Source organism: Salvia splendens, chromosome 7 (genome assembly GCF_004379255.2).
Source record: "Salvia splendens isolate huo1 chromosome 7, SspV2, whole genome shotgun sequence".
Taxonomy (NCBI): Eukaryota; Viridiplantae; Streptophyta; class Magnoliopsida; order Lamiales; family Lamiaceae; genus Salvia; species Salvia splendens.
Window position 1 is genome coordinate 15,270,731 of NC_056038.1, and position 22,845 is coordinate 15,293,575.

A 22,845-nucleotide genomic window follows, 5' to 3' on the forward strand; every position below is an offset into this window, starting at 1 on the left:
TGGTCAGGTCAATTCGCCAAACTATTCGGTGAAAAATATGTAGTGAATCACTTCATAATAAACTTAATATACGATTTCAACATGTTTTACCTAATTAAAAGTTCGATACCAGAAAATTAAGGGGAGATGCACCTACTTAATCTCTGGGAAATGACACTCAATCTCAATTATTAATTTCAGCCTTGCTAGCTACTAGTATAAAAAGGGGTAACATCCCCTCCAATCTTCCATACTTTGATTCGCCAATTTAATTAATCTAGTCTAAATTATCAACTATGTCTAAGTTGTGCTTATTTTTAGCCTTTGGGTTTTCGTTTGTAGTTCAAATTCAAAACTCGGTTTCATTGGATTATGGAGCTGCCCTAACTAAATCATTGCTCTTCTTTGAAGCACAAAGGTCAGGGAAGTTGCCTTTTAACCAGAGAGTCAAGTGGAGAGGAGATTCCGGCCTCAACGACGGCAAGGCCGATGGGGTAATCCATTCAATTTAATTAAATTATTTATACTCATATTCAAATTTACATGTAAATTTTGTTTTGTCTAAAATTTAAATTTGACCATGCAAATTAGATGGATATTTATGATGGACTATATATATTCCAAAATCATAAATAAAAAATATTATGGTATGAGTACATCTTTGTCTAGTGCAGGTGGATCTTGTGGGAGGATACTACGATGCTGGAGACAACGTGAAATTCGGGTTGCCGATGGCATACACCGTGACAATGTTGGCATGGAGCGTAGTGGAATTTGGGCCGCAATTTGAGGCCCGGCATGAGCTGTCGAATGCTCTGCAGGCTATCAAATGGGGCACCGATTATCTGATCAAGGCCCATCCGAAGCCCAATATTCTATATGGAGAGGTCGGAGATGGTGGCTCCGACCACTCCTGTTGGATGAGGCCCGAAGGCATGACCACGCCCAGAACTGTTTACAAGATTGATGACCAGCATCCCGGATCCGACCTGGCAGGCGAGACCGCCGCTGCATTGGCGGCTGCAGCTGTCGCTTTCCGCAGTTCCAATCCCAGTTATTCTTCTGAGCTCATCAACCATGCAAAACAAGTATGACTATTTTCTTATTTTTTCACTCCCCCTATCCTCAATTATGTGTCCCAGTTTTTCCACTTTGGGATATTCATTGTTTCATTTCACTTTTTACTACTTTTGATAATGTATCTCACATTCCAACAACTCAATTTACTCACATTTTATTACTCCATCCGTCTCATATTAGGACTCCCCGTTCAATCATTCCATAAATAGTAATATGCACCACATTCCACAAACCTCATTTTACTTACATTTTATTTTAAAGTAATATATAAAAATGTAATCCACATTCCATTATCATTTTCACCAACTTTTATTTATAATTTTTAAAACCCCTTTCAGACTCAATTTGGACTCCTCCCGTGGAACGAACAGAGGGAGTATAAAATTAACATATAATAGTAGGACTCACATTCCATTAACTTTTTTCATCCACTTTTCTCTGCATTTCTTAAAACTTGTGTCCAGTCAATGTGAGACACCTGATGAGGGACGTAGAGAGTAAATGTTTTTTGTTTGTTTATATGATGCATGTTGATTCATATATTTATGATGAACAGTTATTTGAGTTTGCGACGAAACGCACTGGCGTATACCAAAACAGCATTCCTGTAGCTGGACAATTTTATTCAAGCAGTGGCTACGAGGTATTTGTATATATATATAGTATAACAAAAAGTTGCTAGAAATGCGAATTAAACAAGAAGTTAGTTAATTGGCAAATGACATGTGATGACAGGACGAGCTTGTGTGGGCTGCTGCGTGGCTGAGACAAGCAACCAATGACAATAGATATCTTGAGTTCATCAAATCCGCAAATTCAGGTGGCACCAGAAGAATGTTTTCCTGGGACGACAAGTATGTCGGAGCTCAAGTCCTCATTGCAAAGGTACTACAAAATACAAATCTAACAACCACCACATTAAATGTGTTATGTAAATTACTTCATATTTGAATTTATCTTTCCAGGAGATATTACAAGGAAAACTGCCAAGAGGCGGAAATTTGGAACAATACAAGAAGGGAGCAGAAGAATTCATGTGCAACTGCATCCAGAAAGGGAATAGCAATGTGCAGAAGAGCAATGCAGGTCTTTTGTGGTTCCTACCATGGAGCAATCTACAGTATGTCACTAGCGCCACATTCCTAATGACAACCTACGCCGACGTCCTTGCCAAAACCAAGACCACCGTCCAATGCCCCGGGGGCAATGTCTGGCCTAACGATCTGTTGGGCTTTGCCAGGTCTCAAGTGGACTACATTTTAGGATCCAACCCGAAGAAAATGAGCTACATGGTCGGGTACGGGTCAAACTACCCGAGACGGGTCCACCATAGAGGAGCATCCATTGTGTCGATTCAGAAAAACCCACAAGTCGTCGGGTGCCAAGAAGGTTTCGAGTGGTTCCACAAGAATGGTGATAACCCTAATGTGCTTGAGGGGGCCATTGTCGGTGGGCCCGATCAGAGTGACCAGTATACCGATTCCAGAGACAATTATCAGCAAGCTGAGCCTGCAACCGCAAACAATGCCCCTCTTGTTGGTGTCTTGGCAAAGCTGGCGTCTTAGATTCTAGTCACCTACTCTAAAATAGCTCCAACCGCTTTTGGGTCTTACCTTATATGTCATCGTTTCTTACACAACTACCTATAATTTCACAAACTATTAATTAGTTCTACTTGTTTACTTCTATTATAAAGTTGGCCAACAAGGGTTTATATCATAAATGGATACATTTGTTTCAAAATGAGTTCCAAAGAGATTTAATTTGGATAACTATCCCAAAGCAAATTATTAAATCTAAGAAATAATTATTTCTCTCCAATAAATGGGGGTCAAAATTACTAAGGAAAATAGGCTAAAAGAATAATGCATGGACTAACTTATTTAAACACACTCATTTTTGGTTTTCAACAAAATTTAACTACCTCACATAATTGCACACTTTTAAGATAAATCACATAAAAGCAATTTCTCAATCAAATATTCACGTCACAAAAATCATAAAATCACGCAACTAAAGACATGGAAATTTGTTGCGCTACATTTGAGGTACTTGTTCATATTTTCTTTTTCATTTTACCCTTTTAAGCCTCAAGGACACTATTCTATCTATTTTGTCTCGATTTTTATATCTTTCTTATTTATTTAATTTAAATATATTAAGTTATTAGTTATACTTCACATATAATTAATATTTTAAAATACTAATAAAAAATAAGTGGAGTAATATACAACCGACCAAAAATTAATTTCAATTTGCATTATTACTTATATTCAAATTCAATTACTTGTATATGTTTTCTATCAAAATTCATGATTAATACATTATTATTTTTATTATCAATTAGATATTCTTAAAATTATATTTGGAAGACCTTTTTTTGCTGTTTTCATTTGCTTTTACTCAATAATGGTAATTTATTCAAATTATTATTTCTAGTTTAAAAAAATATGATATAATATTAAAATTAATTTTTCATTTATACTACTTTTCATTCAATGTTTTAAAATATTAAATATTTTAAAGTATAGTTAATACTCCATCTGTACAGGAAAAATAGTCTCACTTTACCATTTTTGGATGTCCACAAAAAATAGTCCTATTTCTAAAAATAGAAAGTTTCTTTCTCATACTTTTCTCACTTTATCTCCATATCTCTCTACTTTATCGACTATTTCTCCCCCTCTCTCTTGTTTTGCCAATTCTCATTAAAACATGTACGTACCGTCCACGAATGAGACTATTTTTTGTGGACGGTTAAAAGAGATTAATGAAATAAATGAGAAAGAAAAAAATAGAGAAAAGATAAAGAGGCTAATAGAAATCAGAAATAAATTGGAAAACTAAATTAGAAAAGGGAGAAAATAATTTAGATGTACTAAAATATCTGTTAATGTAAAAAGGTAAAGAAAATGCGAAATTAATATATTTGTACAAAGTACCATAAATATATATCCTATATTTTCTAGAAATATTTTTGCAGTTCACTCTTTATAAATGCCTTTAAATGTTCCGGTCTAAAAATGGTCAGCTAAAGCCGGCTAACTATTGGAAGAAAAATAAATTAATGTGAATCGCTTCATAAGTAACTTATCTCTCATGTTTTACCCAATTAAAATGGTACATACTAGACCAGAACATTAACGGGAGATGCACCTGCTTCATCACTAGGAAATAACATTCAATCTCAACTATTAATGTATGTCAATCTGGCTACTAGTATAAAAGGTGGTAACATCCCCTCCAATCTTACACATTTTGACTTGCATATTTAATTAATCTGGTCTAAAATTGCAACTATGTCTAAGTTGTACTTATTTTTAGCCTTTGGGTTTTCATTTGTAGTTCAAATTCAAAACTCGGTTTCATTGGATTATGGAGCTGCCCTAACTAAATCATTGCTCTTCTTTGAAGCACAAAGGTCAGGCAACCTGCCTTCTAACCAGAGAATCAAGTGGAGAGGAGATTCCGCCCTTAATGATGGCAACGACGCTGGTGTAATATGTCCAAATTAATTAAATTATTTATACTCATATTTAAACTTAAATTATTAATTAAAATTTTATGTATGGACTGTATATATTCCAAAATCATAAATAAAAAAGATTACTATGGAGTACATATTTGTCCAATGCAGATGAATCTTGTGGGAGGATACTACGACGCTGGAGACAACGTGAAATTCGGGTTGCCAATGGCATACACGGTGACAATGCTGGCATGGAGCGTAGTGGAATTTGGGCCGTATTTTGAGGCCCGCCAGGAGCTTTCGAATGCTCTGGAGGCTATCAAATGGGGCACTGATTATCTGCTCAAGGCCCATCCAAAGCCCAATATTCTATATGGAGAGGTCGGAGATGGCGACTCCGACCACTCCTGTTGGATGAGGCCCGAAGATATGACCACGCCCAGAACTGCTTACAAGATTGATGACCAGCACCCCGGATCCGACCTCGCTGGTGAGACCGCTGCCGCTTTCGCTGCTGCGGGTATCGCTTTCCGCAGTTCCGATAGACGTTATTCGTCTCGGCTCATCAACCATGCAAAGCAGGTATGATTAATTCATAATATCCTCATTTTTTTTTCCATTTTTTGTTTATTGATTGAATTAGCGATGCATGCTGATTTGTATACTATATATGATGAACAGTTATTTGATTTTGCGACGAAACGCACTAGCGTATACCAAAATAGCATTCCTGTAGCTGGACAATTTTATTCAAGCAGTGGCTACGAGGTATGTGGATACATATATATATATATATAGAGTTGTGATCATATGATAACCTCTAAATCACGTAATAACCCTATAACCAAATCTGAACCACGCATATTTTCTAATCTTGTGGTTGAGATTCAAACTTAGATTTACTTCATAAAAAAAAGCGCGGGGTAAATATGTCATTTCCCTAATTTAATTTCTAAATTTCGCCAAATATTAGGTTTACTGCATACAATGATAGTTTGCCGGATAGAATGATAATCTGAGTTGATAAAATGATACTTTTGGCTTATATATGTTAGGTTTACTGCATACAATGATAGTTTTGCCGGATAGAATGATACTCTGAGTTGATAAAATGATACTTTTGACTGATAAAATGATATATGTTAGGTTTATTGTATAGAACGATAGTTTTGTCAGATAGAATGATACTCTGAGTTGATAAAATGATAAAATGATATATGTTAGGTTTATTGCATAGAATGATAGTTTGTCGGATAGAATGATACTCTGAGTTGATAAAATGATACTTTTGACTAATAAAATGATAAAATGATATATGTTAGGTTTATTGCATAGAATGATAGTTTTGCCGGAATCTATCATTTTATTGCATAGAATGATATATGTTAGGTTTATTGCATAGAATGATACTCTGAGTTGATAAAATGATACTTTTGACTGATAAAATGATAAAATGATATACTTTTGACTGATAAAATGATAAAATGATATATGTTAGGTTTATTGCATAGAATGATAGTTTTGTCGGATAGAATGATACTCTGAGTTGATAAAATGATACTTTTGACTGATAAAATGATAAAATGATATATGTTAGGTTTATTGCATAGAATGATAGTTTTGCCGGAATCTATCATTTTATCGCATAGAATGATATATGTTAGGTTTATTGCATAGAATGATACTCTGAGTTGATAAAATGATACTTTTGACTGATAAAATGATATATGTTAGGTTTATTGCATAGAATGATAGTTTTGCCGGATAGAATGATACTCTGAGTTGATAAAATGATACTTTTGACTGATAAAATGATAAAATGATATATGTTAGGTTTATCGCATAGAATGATATATGTTAGGTTTATTGCATAGAATGATACTCTGAGTTGATAAAATGATACTTTTGACTGAGTTGCTAAAATGATACTTTTGACTGATAAAATGATAAAATGATATATGTTAGGTTTATTGCATAGAATGATAGTTTTGCATGATAGAATGATACTCTGAGTTGATTAAATGATACCTTTGACTGATAAAATGATAAAATGATAATGTTGACCTATAAAATGATAAAATGATAACTGACAAGAATTTATTATGCATCCACGCGATTATGCAGACTGTCAAAACACAATTCAATTTACTCTATCCATGTTGAATCGAGTCCACAACCAATCCGCATCAATATAAAAGACTCGGACGCCATATACATACATACATACATACGTGTAACTGAACCTCATACATATGTTTTCATGAATAATCATCAGAAATTAAAACACGAGTAGTCGCAGCTCAACACCTTACAAACCAGATACTAAAACATAAATCAATTAAATCCGAATCAAAGTAGGTGTTCATTTTATCATGTTATCATTTTATCATGAGCGAAATTCAGAAATTAAATGAGCGAAATGACATATTTACCCTCTGTGCCTTTTTTATGAAGGAAAGCTAAGTTTGAATCTGAACCACGTGATTAGAAAATGTGTGGTCCAGATTTAGTTATAGGGTTATCACACAAATTGGGGTTATCATTATAATGCACCCATATATATATATAGATGAGAGTTATTCTCCTATTCATCCCTTAGATCCTTTATTCTTCTTAATATGGTCCGTTAGATCTCATTCATCAACGGTCCAGATGATCTGCATTATTACACTATAATGGTGCATTATTAGTCGGTGTGCATTATTCAACTGAAAATCTGCATTATTACACTATAATGGTGCATTATTAGTTGGTGTGCATTATTCAACTGAAAATCTGCATTATTAAATGACATGTGGCACCAATCTCACCGTCGGATGACAAAATCGTGGGACTGAGATTAAAAAGAACAAAGAACACAAAATACAAAAAGGAAATGTATACATCCCTATATATATATATATATATATATATATGGATGTATTCATTTCCTTTTCCTATATTTCCTCCTTTTTCCTTCTTAATATCAGCCATTAGATTAGAGAAATGGACGGTCAAGATCAACATTGGGTAATTAATCCCGTGTTGCATTATTTGTCCTATTTTGTGCATTATGAGGGTACAATAGTAATCTAATAATGGCTGGAAACCGCTACGAATAATGCACCACATGGTCACGAGTAATGCATATAATTGCCTATATAATGCACAATATGTGAACTGCAATGCATACGAACAAGATGTGTTGTGTTATGATGTTTGACACACGTTTCTTGTTTCCCCTAAGGGTTTAATAAGATTAGGGGCTAGGGTATAGTACGTAGACATGTATGTAATCTTCACATGGTAACGAGTAATGGATATATTTGACTATATAATGCACAATTTGTGAACTGCAATGCATACGAACAAGATGTGCTGTGTTATGATGTTTGACACACGTTTCTTGTTTCCCCTAAGGGTTTAATAAGCTTACGGGCTAGGGTATAGTACGTACGCATTAATAACAAATTATAAAACGATACGAATAATTCACCAAATTGTCACGAGTAATGGATGTTATTAACTATATAATGCACAATATGTGAACTGCAATGCATACGAATAAGATGTACCATGTTATGATGTTTGACACACGTTTTTTGTTTCCCCTAAGGGTTTAATAAGCTTAGGGGCTAGGGTATAGTACGTAGACATTACTAAATGCACGTATGTAATCTTCAATCCGTTGATTAACCCATATACACAATACCTCTAATAATGCATAATATACTGAGATAATGACAATTAACAGCTACATAATGCACTACCTAAACCAAATAATGCACATACGTATATTCCAATAACAACAATTTGTTAGTAATGTCTACGTACTATACCCTAGCCCCTAAGCTTATTAAACCCTTAGGGGAAACAAGAAACGTGTGTCAAACATCATAACATGGTACATCTTATTCGTATGCATTGCAGTTCACATATTGTGCATTATATAGTTAATAACATCCATTACTCGTGACAATTTGGTGAATTATTCGTATCGTTTTATAATTTGTTATTAATGCGTACGTACTATACCCTAGCCCCTAAGCTTATTAAACCCTTAGGGGAAACAAGAAACGTGTGTCAAACATCATAACATGGTACATCTTATTCGTATGCATTGCAGTTCACATATTGTGCATTATATAGTTAATAACATCCATTACTCGTGACAATTTGGTGAATTATTCGTATCGTTTTATAATTTGTTATTAATGCGTACGTACTATACCCTAGCCCCTAAGCTTATTAAACCCTTAGGGGAAACAAGAAACGTGTGTCAAACATCATAACACAGCACATCTTGTTCGTATGCATTGCAGTTCACAAATTGTGCATTATATAGTCAATTATATCCATTACTCGTTACCATGTGAAGATTACATACCTGTCTACGTACTATACCCTAGCCCCTAAGCTTATTAAACCCTTAGGGGAAACAAGAAACGTGTGTCCAAACATCATAACATGGTACATCTTATTCGTATGCATTGCAGTTCACATATTGTGCATTATATAGTCAATTATATGCATTACTCGTGACCATGTGGTGCATTATTCGCAGATACCAAAATGTGGCAGTTACTTTTCCGTCAAATGTCAATAATAAATAGAGATGCCCACGGTTCGAAAACCGGCGGTTCCGGTTCGGAACCGCCGGTTCCGGTTTTGGCAGAAGCGGAACCGGAACCGGACCGTGAGGCTATTTCACGGTTCCGGTTCCGGTTCCGGTTCGAAAACCGGGCGGTTCCGGTTCCGGTTCGGAACCGCCGGTTTTCCGGCGGTTTTGGCGGTTCCGGTTTTTGAACCGGCGGTTTCGCCGGTTCAATTATTTTTTTTTTTTTTTTTAAACTTGAAATTTGGCTTTATACAACAAATCGGAACAAGACAATGCATAATTCAAGCACAAATAAGACGAATAAGGAGAAAATGAAATAAATTTTATTGATTTTGAGTTGTAACGGACAACGATACATTACAATTTACAATACATAAGTATACAATACAACAACATACAACAATGTAATATAATTTACAAGTGTCGTCGGGCGTCGGCTCGTCGCCTCGTCGGACTCGGAAGGTAAATTTAAAAAAAAATGAAATGGGGGGGGAAAAAGGAAAAATTGAAAAGGGCTTGAGATCAACTTAAACTTTCAAAGTTAAACTTTTCAAATTTAAGTTGAGTTGCCTACGTATCCACAATTTTATTGAGGAATCAAAGCCCACGTAGTTCTCTTACCTTGGGATCAACCCTTTTTTCTTGCAAAATGTTGCCCATTTTCTAAGCAAACACATATCAACACGCTATATACACATTGCTGCATTTCTAATAGGGGCAATTTGATCTTCCAAAGCAATCAATGCATCTCGAACACACATAGTCAGAATATTATTCAAGCATCTAGCATGGAAAAAATTAGTACTAATAGATAGTTTGTTCTGATTTTTTCCATGCTAGATGCTTGAATAATGTTCTGACTATGTGTGTTCGAGATGCATTGATTGCTTTGGAAGATCAAATTGCCCCTATTAGAAATGCAGCAATGTGTATATAGCGTGCTGATATGTGTTTGCTTAGAAAATGGGCAACATTTTGCAAGAAAAAAAGGTTGATTCCAAGGTAAGATTTCATAGATCATTCAGGATGCGGCTAAGTTGTACTTGAAGATCATTAAAATATATTCCGCATTTGATATTTATCAAATGGGGAATATATTTTAATGATCTTCAAGTACAACATAGCCGCATCCTGAATGATCTATGAAATAGGGGGGAAAAAAAAAATTGAAAAGGGCTTGAGCTCAACTTAAACTTTCGAAGTTAAACTTTTCAAATTTAAGTTGAGGTGCCTACGTATCCACAATTTTATTGAGGAATCAAAGCCCACGTAGTTCTCTTACCTTGCTTACCTTTTTGGTCGGCAGTGCTCGCCGTTCACCGCCCCCGTCGACTCATTGCTAATGTTGAGTGCTATCGCTTCTGACCTCGTCATCGCCATCGGAAGAAAATTCTTCACCATCACTCTCTACACGGAAGTCGAAATCCGGCTCTTGTGCTCTCATGTCCGCCTTTGCCCAATCGTCAAGTAACATAGTGGCTTCCATGTTCTTGGCGGAGAGATTGCTCCTTTTGTCGTCTAGGACACAACCGCCGACACTAAAAGCTTGTTCAACGGCGACGGTGGAAGCGGGAACGGCGAATATCTCCTTAGCCATGATGGAGAGTATCGGAAACTCTTTGTCATGTGTTCCCCACCAATTAAGGACGTCAATTTGTTGAGTAGGAGGACCTGCATCTTGAAAAATAGAGCGCGATTCCAAATATATATCTAATTCACTAGTCGCTCTAGTCCTATTGGTTGTAGTACCGTATAGATCTTGCAATTGTGATACTACGTCGGGATCGATCATGACATTGGAAAAATCCCCTCCACCAAAATCAAATGTAGAAGGACTAGGAGGAGCACGTACCTGGTGAGCGGTGTTATACCGCATTTCATATTCCGCGTAGAGAGAACGAAGTGCACTATCTAACCTATGTTTGATTTCATCAGCATCCGGAATACTTAGTTCGAAGCATTCTCCTCTTGTCAAGCCCATTTCGCGGAGTTGAGAAAAATCCAAAGCGTGCAAACAACCATAGTACATGTCTAAAATTTTATAAACACCATGCAACTTCCACTTTGGATCCAAGCATTTTGCAATCAAAAACACATTTGGAATACGTGAAAAATATTTTAACCATTTTTCAACCATGTAAAACAAAATAGCCTTCAACTCAACGAATTGAGTATTTTTCACACAAGTTTTAAAACCAATTGCCACATACATGCAATGCTCCAAAACGCGCACAGAAGTAGGATAATAAACACCGGATAACTCAACAGTGGCATTTTTGAAAGCGCGGAATAATCGAAATAAATCCATGCTGTGGTCCCAACAAGCGGGTGTCAAAATCAAATCAGAAGGAACATGAGGACAACTTCTAAAAAAATCACATAAATACTCAATGTGGTTCAAAGTCGACTCCAACATATCATATGTCGAGTTCCACCGAGTTGAAACATCCAAACGAAAGTTGGTGTACCTGCATTGCTTACCATGACAATATCTCTTCCAAGCTCTACCAATAGGAGCTTTGTTATGAATCAACTTCACAGCAGTTCTAATAGGATCAACATACTTTTGCACAAATCGATGGCATCTTGAACACACAAATTCAAAATATGGGCAATACATCGCACATGGAAATATTTACCATCAATAACAGGAGAACATGCACTGATTAAATCATCTATGCTAGCAGTGTTAGCGCTAGCATTGTCAAAACCAATAGAAAAAATTTTATTGATAAATTGAAATTCATTCAAAACTTGAATGATCAATTGAGCAATTGCTTGTGCAGTGTGTGGTGCGGGAAATTCCCGAAATGCAATCAAACGTTTGTTTAAAGTCCAACTGTGATCAACGAAATGCACCGTGATGCCCATATACGAATTTTTACAAAAACAATCAGTCCACACATCAGAACAAATAGAAACTTTATGCCCTAAGTTAATAATAAACGTACCTAATTGCGCCTTCTTTTCCATGCATTGTCGAACAACGGCTCGCGTCATTGAAGTTCGACTCAATTTTCTTGCAGCGGCATTATATACTTGCCGCATACTCGACTCAAAAGCATCGTTATCAAAAGCATTGAATGGAAAATGTTTCATAACGGCAAATCTAGACATCACATTAAGAGCATTTTTGTGATCATATTTCAAAAGAGTATTGCTACACATACCTGATGTTTGGGATGAACCCGTCGTCCCACTTCCGACTCCATGTTGAAAGTTGAGTTGAGTTTGGGTTGGAGCGATACCAAACTCGACCGGATGCGCTTTCTCCAGGTGACGGGTAAATGTACCGTACCCTCCACCCTTTCGGAATGTGTATACGTTTTCGCAATAGTTGCAATACACATTATAAGTGTTTGGATCGTTACTATCTTGTACCTTCTTGAAATGTTTCACGAAGATGTTTGAGGTTAAAGACCTTTCAGCTGGTCTAGGAGGTTGAGGAGGTTGTCCACGTCCACGACCACGACCACGCCGACTCCTTGGTGGTGGTGGGGGTGGCATTTCTTGAACCTCTTCTACCTCCTCCCCCTCCTCGTCGTCGTCATCATCATCATCGTCTTCATCAACATTCACGGGGGTTGGACTTTGTTGGGAATAGGCACCGCGACCGGGAGCACCACTACCGGTACCAACATAAGCATCGCCTTGGTATTGAGAGCGAGAGAGAGCAATAGCATGTGCCACATCTTGCTCTTCTCGAGCCTACAAAATAATATTTGTATTGTAAATACAAAATAAAATTATGAACAATAATGAAATGTAATTCAAAATTAATGAAATTAGTAGATAATAAATATTAACCTGCCACTCATCCATGTTCATTTGAGAAATTTCATCAATAACGGATCTCCGAGATGGCCTCTTGGCCTTTCCCTTTCCCTTATCAACACGACCTTCTCGGGATGAAGACATATTGGAATGGTATGTAGAAATGTAGAAATATGGAATAATATATTTTTTTTTGTTTTAGTAATTGAGAAAGAAAGACAACTTATAGAACTACGGGAACAAGTATAACTGTATAAGTGTATAACAATGCGTAATAAGAGTAGCAATTGCGTAATTAAATGGAAGCACAATAGCACAAATGAGAAATTGGAGACAAAGAGAGAGAATTGAGAGATTGAAGAGAGAAACTCTTATTAACACAAGAGTGGGGTAAATGTAAATGAGGATAGAGGGGGGTATTTATAGAAAAAAATGAGGGGGAAAATGGAAGAATTCGAATTTGAAATTTAAAAAAAAAAAAAAAAATTTGAATTTTCACAAAACCGGCGGTTTTGGCGGAAAACCGCCGGAACCGGCGGAACCGCCGGTTTCCGGGCCAAAACCGCCGGTTTCCGTAATACAACCGCCGGTTCGGTCAACGAACCGTCTGCAAAAGCTGCTCCATTGTCGCCTCGTGCTCCGCGCCGCCTCGAAAGCCACTAAACCGGCGGTTTCGACCGGTTTTGAAGATCACCACCGGCCCCCATCCCCCTGCCTCGATTTAAGCGCCGGAACCGGCGGTTCCACGGTTAACCGCCGGTTCCGAACCGTCCCGAACCGCCGGTTCGGTGACGGTTCCGGTTCGAAATATCTTGAACCTGAACCGGACCGCGAACCGAATTGCGACGGTTCCGGTTCGGGAATATTGCGCCGGTTCCGGTTCCGGTTCCGGAACCGCCGGTTCCGGTTCGGCGGTTAACCGCCGGAACCGGAACCGGTGGGCATGTCTAATAATAACCCTGTAATGCATACAACCACCTTCTATAATGCAACACGGAACCAGTTTTATAGAATCAATCTGATCCGTTGATACCTTAGATCTAATGCGTAATATTAAGAAGGAAAAAGGATCTAAGATGTGAAAAGGAGAATAACGCTCCTCTATATATATATATATGCAAGAATGTTGGTAGCAATTAATTACTGGAAAATGATATGTGATGACAGGACGAACTTTTGTGGGCTGCTGTGTGGTTGAGACAAGCGACCAATGACAACAAATACCTTGAGTTCATCAAATCCGCGAATTCAGGTGGCACCAGAGGAATGTTTTCATGGGACGACAAGTATGCTGGAGCTCAAGTGCTCGTTGCAAAGGTACTACAAATCCATCCATTGAATTAAATGTGTCCTAAAATTGAATTTATGTTTTCAGGAGATATTACTAGGAAAACTGTCAAAAAGCGAAAAATTGGAACAATACAAGAAGGGTGCAGAAGAATTCATGTGCAATTGCATCCAGAAAGGGAATAGCAATGTGAAGAGAAGCAATGGAGGGCTATTGTGGTTCCTACCATGGAGCAATCTACAGTATGTCAATAGTGCCGCATTCCTAATGTCAACCTACGCCGACGTCCTTGAAAAAACCAAGACCACCATCCAATGCCCTGGGGGCCGTGTCGGGTCTAACGATCTATTGGGCTTTGCTAGGTCTCAGGTGGACTACATATTGGGATCCAACCCCAAGAAAATGAGCTACATGGTCGGGTACGGGTCAAACTACCCGAGACGGGTCCACCACAGAGGAGCATCCATTGCACCAATCAAGCAAACCCCAGGGTGCCAAGAAGGTTTCGAGTGGATGCGCAAGAATAGTGATGACCCTAATGTGCTTGAGGGGGCCATTGTCGGCGGGCCCGATCAGGGTGACCAGTACACCGATTCTAGAGATAACTATCAGCAAGCTGAGCCTTCAACCGTCAACAATGCCCCTCTTGTTGGTGTCTTGGCAAGGCTTGCGTCTTAGATTCTAGCCGAATATGTCATCGTTTCTTACTCAACTGCCAATAATTTTACAAACTACATCTATTATAAAGTTGGTGAATAAGTCTTAATATATCAAACTTGTGTCAAATTAATTACTAAAGTTTGATTATTTTTTCTTAATTATTTGATTCAACATGACAATTAAAAACTAGTATTACACAAAAAACTTTTCTATGTAAGTTAATTTTATAAACTATTCATACATAATCCTTAACTAGTACTCCACTACCTAGACACCACATGTTCTTCCAAACGAGGAACTTTTTTTACATAATCTACTACTACTTCTACAAAGCCACCACATGTTATTCCAAATAAGGAACTTTTTAATGGCTTTGACCAAGAAATAATCACAATTTGTTCTTTCACAGGTTTAATAAAAAGATAAACAAACACAACTAACAAACACCCTTCTCATTCTCTATAGAAGAAGATTATCGGTATTTAAGTTACAAAAGAAATATATCAGATTTTTAGTACGATGAGAAGTAATCTTGTCAACAACAACTTACAACAATATCGTTGCAATTTCACTACAATGTGCAACCAATAAATTTTCAGAGGATGAGAAAATAGATCTGGTGGTGGCAACTGGCAAGCCATCTGTCAACTTTGTCGAAAGCCCGGACATGTTGCTGATAAGTGTTGGCATTTTGAACAAAACTGTGCCATAACTTCTCACCATACTCCCGTGCTGATACTTCGTCAACATCGTCCTGATATCTGATGCACTATTTTTTAGCACTTAAATTAACTGCAAATTCTACCTAAAGTCAGTCGTTTATTTTTTTGGCGAAATACAACACAATTACTCTTTTACTTTAATTTTTCACCTACTTTATTCTTTGTTCACTCATCTAATTTATTTTCTTTCATACATTATTATCTCTCCACTTAACTTTCTAAACATCATTTTCTTAAATCTCATGTAAAAAACAAACGTCTCGCTTATGGCTAGACGGGGAGATATAAATTTAGATAATGATAATTTAAGGAAATAAAGTCTTATCTTGTCTAACTTTTCCATTCTAAAATTATGGAATATAAGATATGGTAAATTGAATATTAGCCTTATATGGTGGATTTAGATTAATTTATTTTTATGTAGATAAAAATCTAAGTTAATTAAGGATAATGATAATCAATAGAAATAAAAACTTATCTTATCTAGGGTTTCTATATTTTAATTATTAAAAAGGAAATGATTATGGATTTAATTTTTTTTTTTGGATTTGTCACGACCGCATTTTCTAAGGATAGAACACACGGTTGATCGCAACTAGGGGAGGATTAAAGAAGCGGGGAAGAAAGGGGAAAAACAACACAACTCGACCATAGCTCCAAACAAATGGGAATAGCTTGAAATAAAATCAGAGTTTTGAACAAAATAGACTTGAGTCTTTTAAGATGCACAATGGAAGCAAATGAATGCGGTTCAATGTATGAAGACATGAACCTCCGACAGTCAACATCTGACTGAATTAAATGTCTTGTCTCAATAGCACTTCCTCCACCACTTCGCTGCTCAACCTGCACATTTAGAAATATATGCAGGGCTGAGTACAAAAAGTACTCAGTGAACACATTGCCGAAAATTACACATATACATTTGAAAATATTGTCAAGCCATCATCACAGTAACACTCGGGGGTGTTATTGAAAAGGCCCGAGCTTACTAAAAATATCACATTGGGTTGCAACCCCTTTTCCTGTACTTTAGCCATATCTGATCACATTGTGCCGCTGAGATGGTGTTCTCATACGGTCACCTTCCCTGCCCAACACGTCAGAGGTATCCTTGTGCCTGGAAGGTGGCCACCTTCCACGGTCACCTTCTCTGCCGTTCACTGCCAGAGGTTCCAAGTAGGGACACCACCCTACCCGGACTAAAAATCGAATCGATTCACATATTTCATCATTCATAATTCACTTGGCCGTAGCCAACAGATAGGCATCATAACAAAACATTTGTGGCAAGACAACATCATTAAAATCACGAACATGTGTTCGTGTTTTCATAAAATACGATTTGTATTTTAGTATAAGAAAGCTCACCTCGTTCGCTTAAAACTCCTTAACTTGAATTTTCCTGACTTCACCCTTAACTCACGGAGATAGCCTTTTTGAAAACAAACAACGTACTAATAAGACTCGAGAAATTCACATACGCCTATGCATGCCCCTACTTTATTTCTTTTATCATTTGTTCACCGATCGAAATTTTAGAAACTTGCATATTAATTAAATTGGGAAATTTAATTAATAGCACTTCTTTATTAAACTTAATTATTTATGTGACTTGAGAACGTCGTCTCCCTCTTTCTTTCCATTTCCTTAGCGGCCGCCCGAGGCGTTGCGGGGCGATGCCGGTCGGCCACTAACGCCCATATTTCCACCTTTGACTCCTCGTATTTTCCTCCACGATATCGAATTAAAATCCCAAAAATTATAAAAGTGCACAATTAAATTATCGCAACCATTTCCCCTCGAAAATATATTTATTTCGGACTTAGGATAAAATTATTCATCCTCCGAAATATTTCGGGATTAATTTTAATATTCCTCACCATAAAATTTATTCATCGGCCCAAGGATTTAAATTAATCTGGCCCAAGTGAATTTTATTCCCAGCCCAACTAATAATTTAGTAGTTGGCCCAACCTTTTTCCTCCTATTTAAATTTAGGGTCCAAAACCAAAATTAAATGGAACCCAAACTACCAGATCATCACTCTAATATAATAGGCCAAATTCAAAAAAATATAAGTGAGCCCAAATTATACTCCACCCTTCCACCACACGTATCATCTACTCTCTCTCACCTAATCACTATTCATCTTCTCACTCATTTCACAAAATGCACAGCCTCTTACTCTCCCCCCTCTCTCTCGTCGCCGATCCGCCGTCGCCATCCTTAGCACCACCGTCCGCCGACGTCTCCTCCCTCTTCTCTCTCTCTCCTTCTCTCTCCCTCTCTCTTCCTCTTCTCTCTTTCTCTCTTCTTCCCCCTCTCTCTCTCAGCTATGCTCACGCCGCTGCCGCCGCTGTTGTACACGCGGCGGCTCGCCGTCGCGGCCCTCCACCTCCTTCTCTCGATTTCCACCGCCATCACATCATCGCTGCTCCACCGCCTCAGCCGAGACCCCTCCCCCGCCGTGCGTAGCTTTCCGACAGGTAACGTGAGTTTTGCTTTCTTTATTTTCCTAAGTGTCAAATATCCTACCAGCTTTGTGTTTTAACTTTGTAGATTTGTCAAGATTTTGAATTTATTGAAAGGCATAAGCGTGGGGCTGCCCTCGTCGTCTCCGGGCTGCCGAAAGGCAGTCGCTGGAATCCGGCAGATTCGTACACATAAGATAAGTTTCTTTAACTATCTAGTTCTAGCTGTTGGGTATCGGTGGTGCACACCCGAACTCCACATTAGTATGATATTGTCCGCTTTGGGCAAAAGCCCTCACGGTTTTGCTCTTGGGGTACTCCCCAAAAGGTCTCATACTAATGGAGTTGGGGTTGCCCATTTATATGCTTGCAACTCTTGTTCATTCTCCGATGTGGGATATGGTTTGCTTCACCACAATCCTCCCCTCAAACCAAGACCACCAGACCAAGACCACATGTCTGTGCCCCCATGTTACAGGTCACCAGGTCACCACAAGTCTTGGTCGAGCTCACGCAGAGACATCGGAGAACTTGCAAGCGCAACCCACCGAACCTCGAGCCACACAGGCTCAGCCCCTGAACCAGGGCTCTGATACCACTGTAGGGATCAGACATAGATCGGATTCACTATTTACCAAGACCTCTTTGTTCTTCATTAGGGAGCTCAGTCAAACTCCAACAAAGCGACTGATATTACAAGCAAGTTTACAAGAAAGCTTGATTACAGAACAAGAGACGATCTAGCTATTACAGACTAGAGAGTTAATCACCTACCACTTGGAGTCTTCTATACCCTGCACACTCACAAACCTGATTAGTAAAAACTATAATAATCCTTTCGGATCTAAGTCAGAAACCACAGGTAAGAGAGAAACAACACATAAAGAACACTTCAAGAATGAGTCTACGGCTCAGACACCCGCCATAGGCTCAAGCCTATTCTCCAGAACTTAGATCCAATATTGTGGTGAAGCAAACCATATCCCACATCGGAGAATGAACAAGAGTTGCAAGCATATAAATGGGCTACCCCAACTCCATTAGTATGAGGCCTTTTGGGGAGTACCCCAAGAGCAAAACCGTGAGGGCTTTTGCCCAAAGCGGACAATATCATACTAATGTGGAGTTCGGATGTGCACCACCGATACCCAACACTAGCCATTGTAGGATTTTAGTCTCTCTATTCGATGGGTATGTGTTTGGTGAATTGCGAGTATTTTTCCTAGCTACTTAGAAGAAGACATGATGGTGAATCATGGTGTTACTTGCTGTGTATTGTTGATTACTGATTTGAGCAGATCCTACTTCCTCTTTAGATATGCATATGCGTGTTCTTATGTGCAAGAAAGGAAAGGTTTGTTGTTTACCTTGATGATGGTGAGGAAAGTAAAGTGTTGGGTTGTAGTGTTTGCGTCTACAATCGTGTGAAATCTCCCTCCTCGGACTGCTCTATCCACGTTGGGTTGGTGTGTGCAGAGAATTTAGGATTTGATGGTGATTTGGGTAAGTGGCAAAAATAATTTATATATATTTATGTATACTTAAGAGATACACTTAAGAGATGGCAAGTGGGGATGTATCTCCTGGGAGATATACTTTAAGAGATGGCAAGTGAAAGTGACGGTATAGTTATATGATTTGATTTGCCTTCGTCAGGAAGGAAGGAATATGATTTGTTATTCTCCTTAGTAAGGAAGGAATATAATTTGTCTGCACTAATTAAATGTCGTGTCTAAAAAAATCGATCCACTTGATCTGCTCTCTCTCTTTCTTTTATATTTTATTTGTTTTATTAAATTTTATTATTTGTATCTTTATTTACTTATTTATTTAAGTTGGTATAGGAAAAACCCAGTTTAATGTTTCTGAAAGTGGCGTGGCTTTGGTGTAGGAAAACAAATAACATCCATAGTCTTCCATGATGATGTACCGGACATTCTTGGAGTGCAAGCACGACCGTTGAGCGATTGCGTGAACTTTTCTCTAATTGTAATAGATAATGATTTGATAAATTTGTATAATAGTAATTTAGCGGACTTCGGAGATATGCCGGACATTATAAATTTTTATTTGGTGTTACTTTTTTTTTACTTGAAATATTCGTTCGAGAACGAAGAAATGATTTTTTTTTTAATAATTCCAAGATCAATTATTATACATGAAAATGGCAAATTTTGAATACTACAACGATCACTTATTATTTATCTTTAGGCTAATAATAATAATAAGGTACGAAAGTTCAGGTTGTTACAGGATTTGATTAAGATTTTTCTAAGTAAATACTCTGTTTGTTGAGTTCCTCTATTTTTTCAGTGTTTTTTCAGCGTTTCGCTGACTTCTTTGGTGCGAATCCTACAGTCTGCCTACAAGCCTACAGTACTAAAATGCTACTCCATTCGTCTACCATTAAATATTTTATTTTCTCTTTTTCGTTCCTCTGCTAATAAATATTCCTTTCACTTTTACTATTTTTGGCAAGTAGAACTCAAATTCAACTAACTTATTTTATTAATAGTGTACTCTCTTCGTCCCCAAAGAGTACGGACGTTGTTCGGCACATATTTTAATGTGTAATTAGAAAAGTAAGAGAGATAGAAAGAAAAAGTTTTTAGGTCATGTTTGGTTGTCAGGATTTTATCTGGGAAAGTAATATGATTCCTTAAATTTTAAATTCCTCTGTTTGTTTCAGTTTTTAATCAAACTGGGAAAGTAATCAGAATCCGAGAACAAGGAAAGTTAGTACAACTTTCCAGGATTTTGAATCCTAACTTTTCTTAGGTTTTCTTTTTACCAGTTTTTGGATTCTTACATGTTTAATGCAATATAGTATAGTTTTAATAATAATAATAATAATAATAATAATTAAAATGTTTAAAAAATAATTAAAATTATCATAATTATAAGTATATTTTATAATATTTCATAATAGTAATTAATAATTTATTAAATTTTAATATAACTATATAATATAAATCATATAATAAATAATAATTATATTTTATAAATTAACAATTAATCAATAAAGGTGCAGTGAAATTTTAAATTATAAAATTTATTCAATTATAATATCCGTAAATATTATAATAAAATAATAATAATAATAATTATTATTATTATATTTTCTGTTATAATAAATGAGTATAATACTCCATGTAACTATAATTACAATTATATTATTACGTATTATAATTGTTAATCTAAATTTAAAATATCCATTCGTAATAATAAATATAATAATATATTATTATTATTATTCCTAAGTAATAATTTATTAAAAATTTATAATATTATTCTTTTTTATAATGAATACTAATGTTTGGTCATGTTTGCTTGATGGGAAAGTAAAGTTGGTGAGGAAAATGATTCCTGGAAAAATAATAATAATTTTATTTATAGTTTGCTGTTTAAATTAAATATAAATTTAAAATCTTGATATTTACCAAACATAGGAAAGTAAAGTTACTAGGAATCATATTCCCGGGATTCATTTTCCCAGAAATAATTTTTCTTGCCAACTTTACTTTCCCGTCAACCAAAATGGGTCTCACTTCATTAGAGAAAAATGAGTTTCCAAAATTAAAAAGTTCATACTTTTTAGGGATGGAGTGAGTATTATAAAACTAATACAGTATATAAAAATATGATTCATATTCCATTAATTTTTTTTACTCACTTTCTTTAATAAAGTCAATTAATTTTTAAAAACTAGAGTAGATAAAAAATGAGACATTTATTGTTGAACGGGGGAGTTTCAACATAAGTCCAACCTTCTTTTACAAAATGCATATTATTATTATAAAATATGACTACAATTACATTTACGTCAATATAACTTTTTTTTATTGTAATACAGCTAAATTGCTACGTCTTTTACTTCTGTGAGTTGACTCTAATCAATAATGTAAAAACTATAATAAATTATGCTTTGTTATTTTTGCAATCGAATACCCTTTCTTCTTAATTCGATGAACTATTTTTTTCTTAGTTTAAGCAATATATGTTTTTATTAAATGTTTCTTGTCTAAAAATAGTCAGCTCGAGTCGCCTATTGTGTGAAAAATACAATTAACTCAATGGTAGATACCATAACATAAATGGGAAACGCACCTGCTTTGAATTTGGAAATAACATTTAATCTCAATTATTAATTTTAATCTTGCTAGAGGTATAAAAAGGGTTAACATCCCTCCAATCCTTCACACTGAGTCGTAAATATAATTAATCTGATGTAAATTTGCAACTATATGTTAAGTTGAAATGTTCGATGCTGTCATGTTTTTAGAATAGATGAGTTTTTCACCGGTAGTCGGTGTCCTTTGTTTTAGAAAGCTTAGAGTCATTTGTAGCATTCGAGTAATACACAAATATTGTAAAGAAAAAGGAAAAATTCAAACAATTGCTATGCCAAATATGCTATTGAGTGAATTATTTTTTATGTATTTTCATTTCCAAGTATAAAGGACTTTAGGATTTGTTTAAATCATATTGTAGTCTTACTGTGAGTTTCTCTTTTTGAATTGAGTTTATCTATGAAGTTCCATTTTTACGGTTGCTTGTGTAATTTTAAATAGTATTGGAGATCAATACAATAGCCTTCTAATGGTTAAATTAAATATCAACAATATATTAATGGTTCATGACATGCGTGTTAAAACATTAATAGGTTACGATTTAAGATGTAATCTAACATTTTTAAAAAAACAATTAGACCAATGGTGTCCACCATTGAACCCGTGATTATTTTTCATATTGATTTGTAGGTACATCAAAAAAGAGAACATCCGGTCCAAAGATATAAAGTT

General features: G+C 36.3%; 2 protein-coding genes and 1 long non-coding RNA gene across 3 annotated transcripts; all 3 read left to right on the top strand.

Moving 5' to 3' along the window:
- The first annotated feature begins 251 nt into the window (after nt 1-251).
- Nucleotides 252-2,727, top strand: LOC121741817 (endoglucanase 13-like). Its single transcript, XM_042134742.1, has 5 exons — nt 252-473; nt 654-1,067; nt 1,616-1,702; nt 1,795-1,944; nt 2,025-2,727. Exons 1-5 carry the CDS (start codon nt 276-278, stop codon nt 2,622-2,624), a joined length of 1,449 nt encoding a protein of 482 aa, XP_041990676.1. The 5' UTR covers nt 252-275; the 3' UTR covers nt 2,625-2,727.
- Nucleotides 2,728-4,358: 1,631 nt separating this feature from the next.
- Nucleotides 4,359-14,865, top strand: LOC121810468 (endoglucanase 13-like). The gene is made up of 5 exons (XM_042211233.1): nt 4,359-4,556; nt 4,697-5,110; nt 5,210-5,296; nt 14,067-14,216; nt 14,275-14,865. Exons 1-5 carry the CDS (start codon nt 4,359-4,361, stop codon nt 14,863-14,865), a joined length of 1,440 nt encoding a protein of 479 aa, XP_042067167.1.
- Nucleotides 14,866-18,474: 3,609 nt separating this feature from the next.
- Nucleotides 18,475-20,149, top strand: LOC121741818. Its single transcript, XR_006037938.1, has 2 exons — nt 18,475-19,546; nt 19,935-20,149. It is a non-coding gene; the product is annotated as an uncharacterized LOC121741818 (long non-coding RNA).
- The last annotated feature ends 2,696 nt before the right edge of the window (nt 20,150-22,845 follow it).

Excerpts from the sequence above, each read along its gene's own strand:
- LOC121741817 (XM_042134742.1), top strand. The coding sequence starts at position 276 with ATGTCTAAGTTGTGCTTATTTTTAGCCTTTGGGTTTTCGTTTGTAGTT. Across the intron at positions 474-653 it reads ACGACGGCAAGGCCGATGGG|GTGGATCTTGTGGGAGGATA; the intron begins GTAATCCATTCA and ends TGTCTAGTGCAG. Across the intron at positions 1,068-1,615 it reads TCATCAACCATGCAAAACAA|TTATTTGAGTTTGCGACGAA; the intron begins GTATGACTATTT and ends TATGATGAACAG.
- LOC121810468 (XM_042211233.1), top strand. The coding sequence starts at position 4,359 with ATGTCTAAGTTGTACTTATTTTTAGCCTTTGGGTTTTCATTTGTAGTT. Across the intron at positions 5,111-5,209 it reads TCATCAACCATGCAAAGCAG|TTATTTGATTTTGCGACGAA; the intron begins GTATGATTAATT and ends TATGATGAACAG. Across the intron at positions 14,217-14,274 it reads CTCAAGTGCTCGTTGCAAAG|GAGATATTACTAGGAAAACT; the intron begins GTACTACAAATC and ends TTATGTTTTCAG.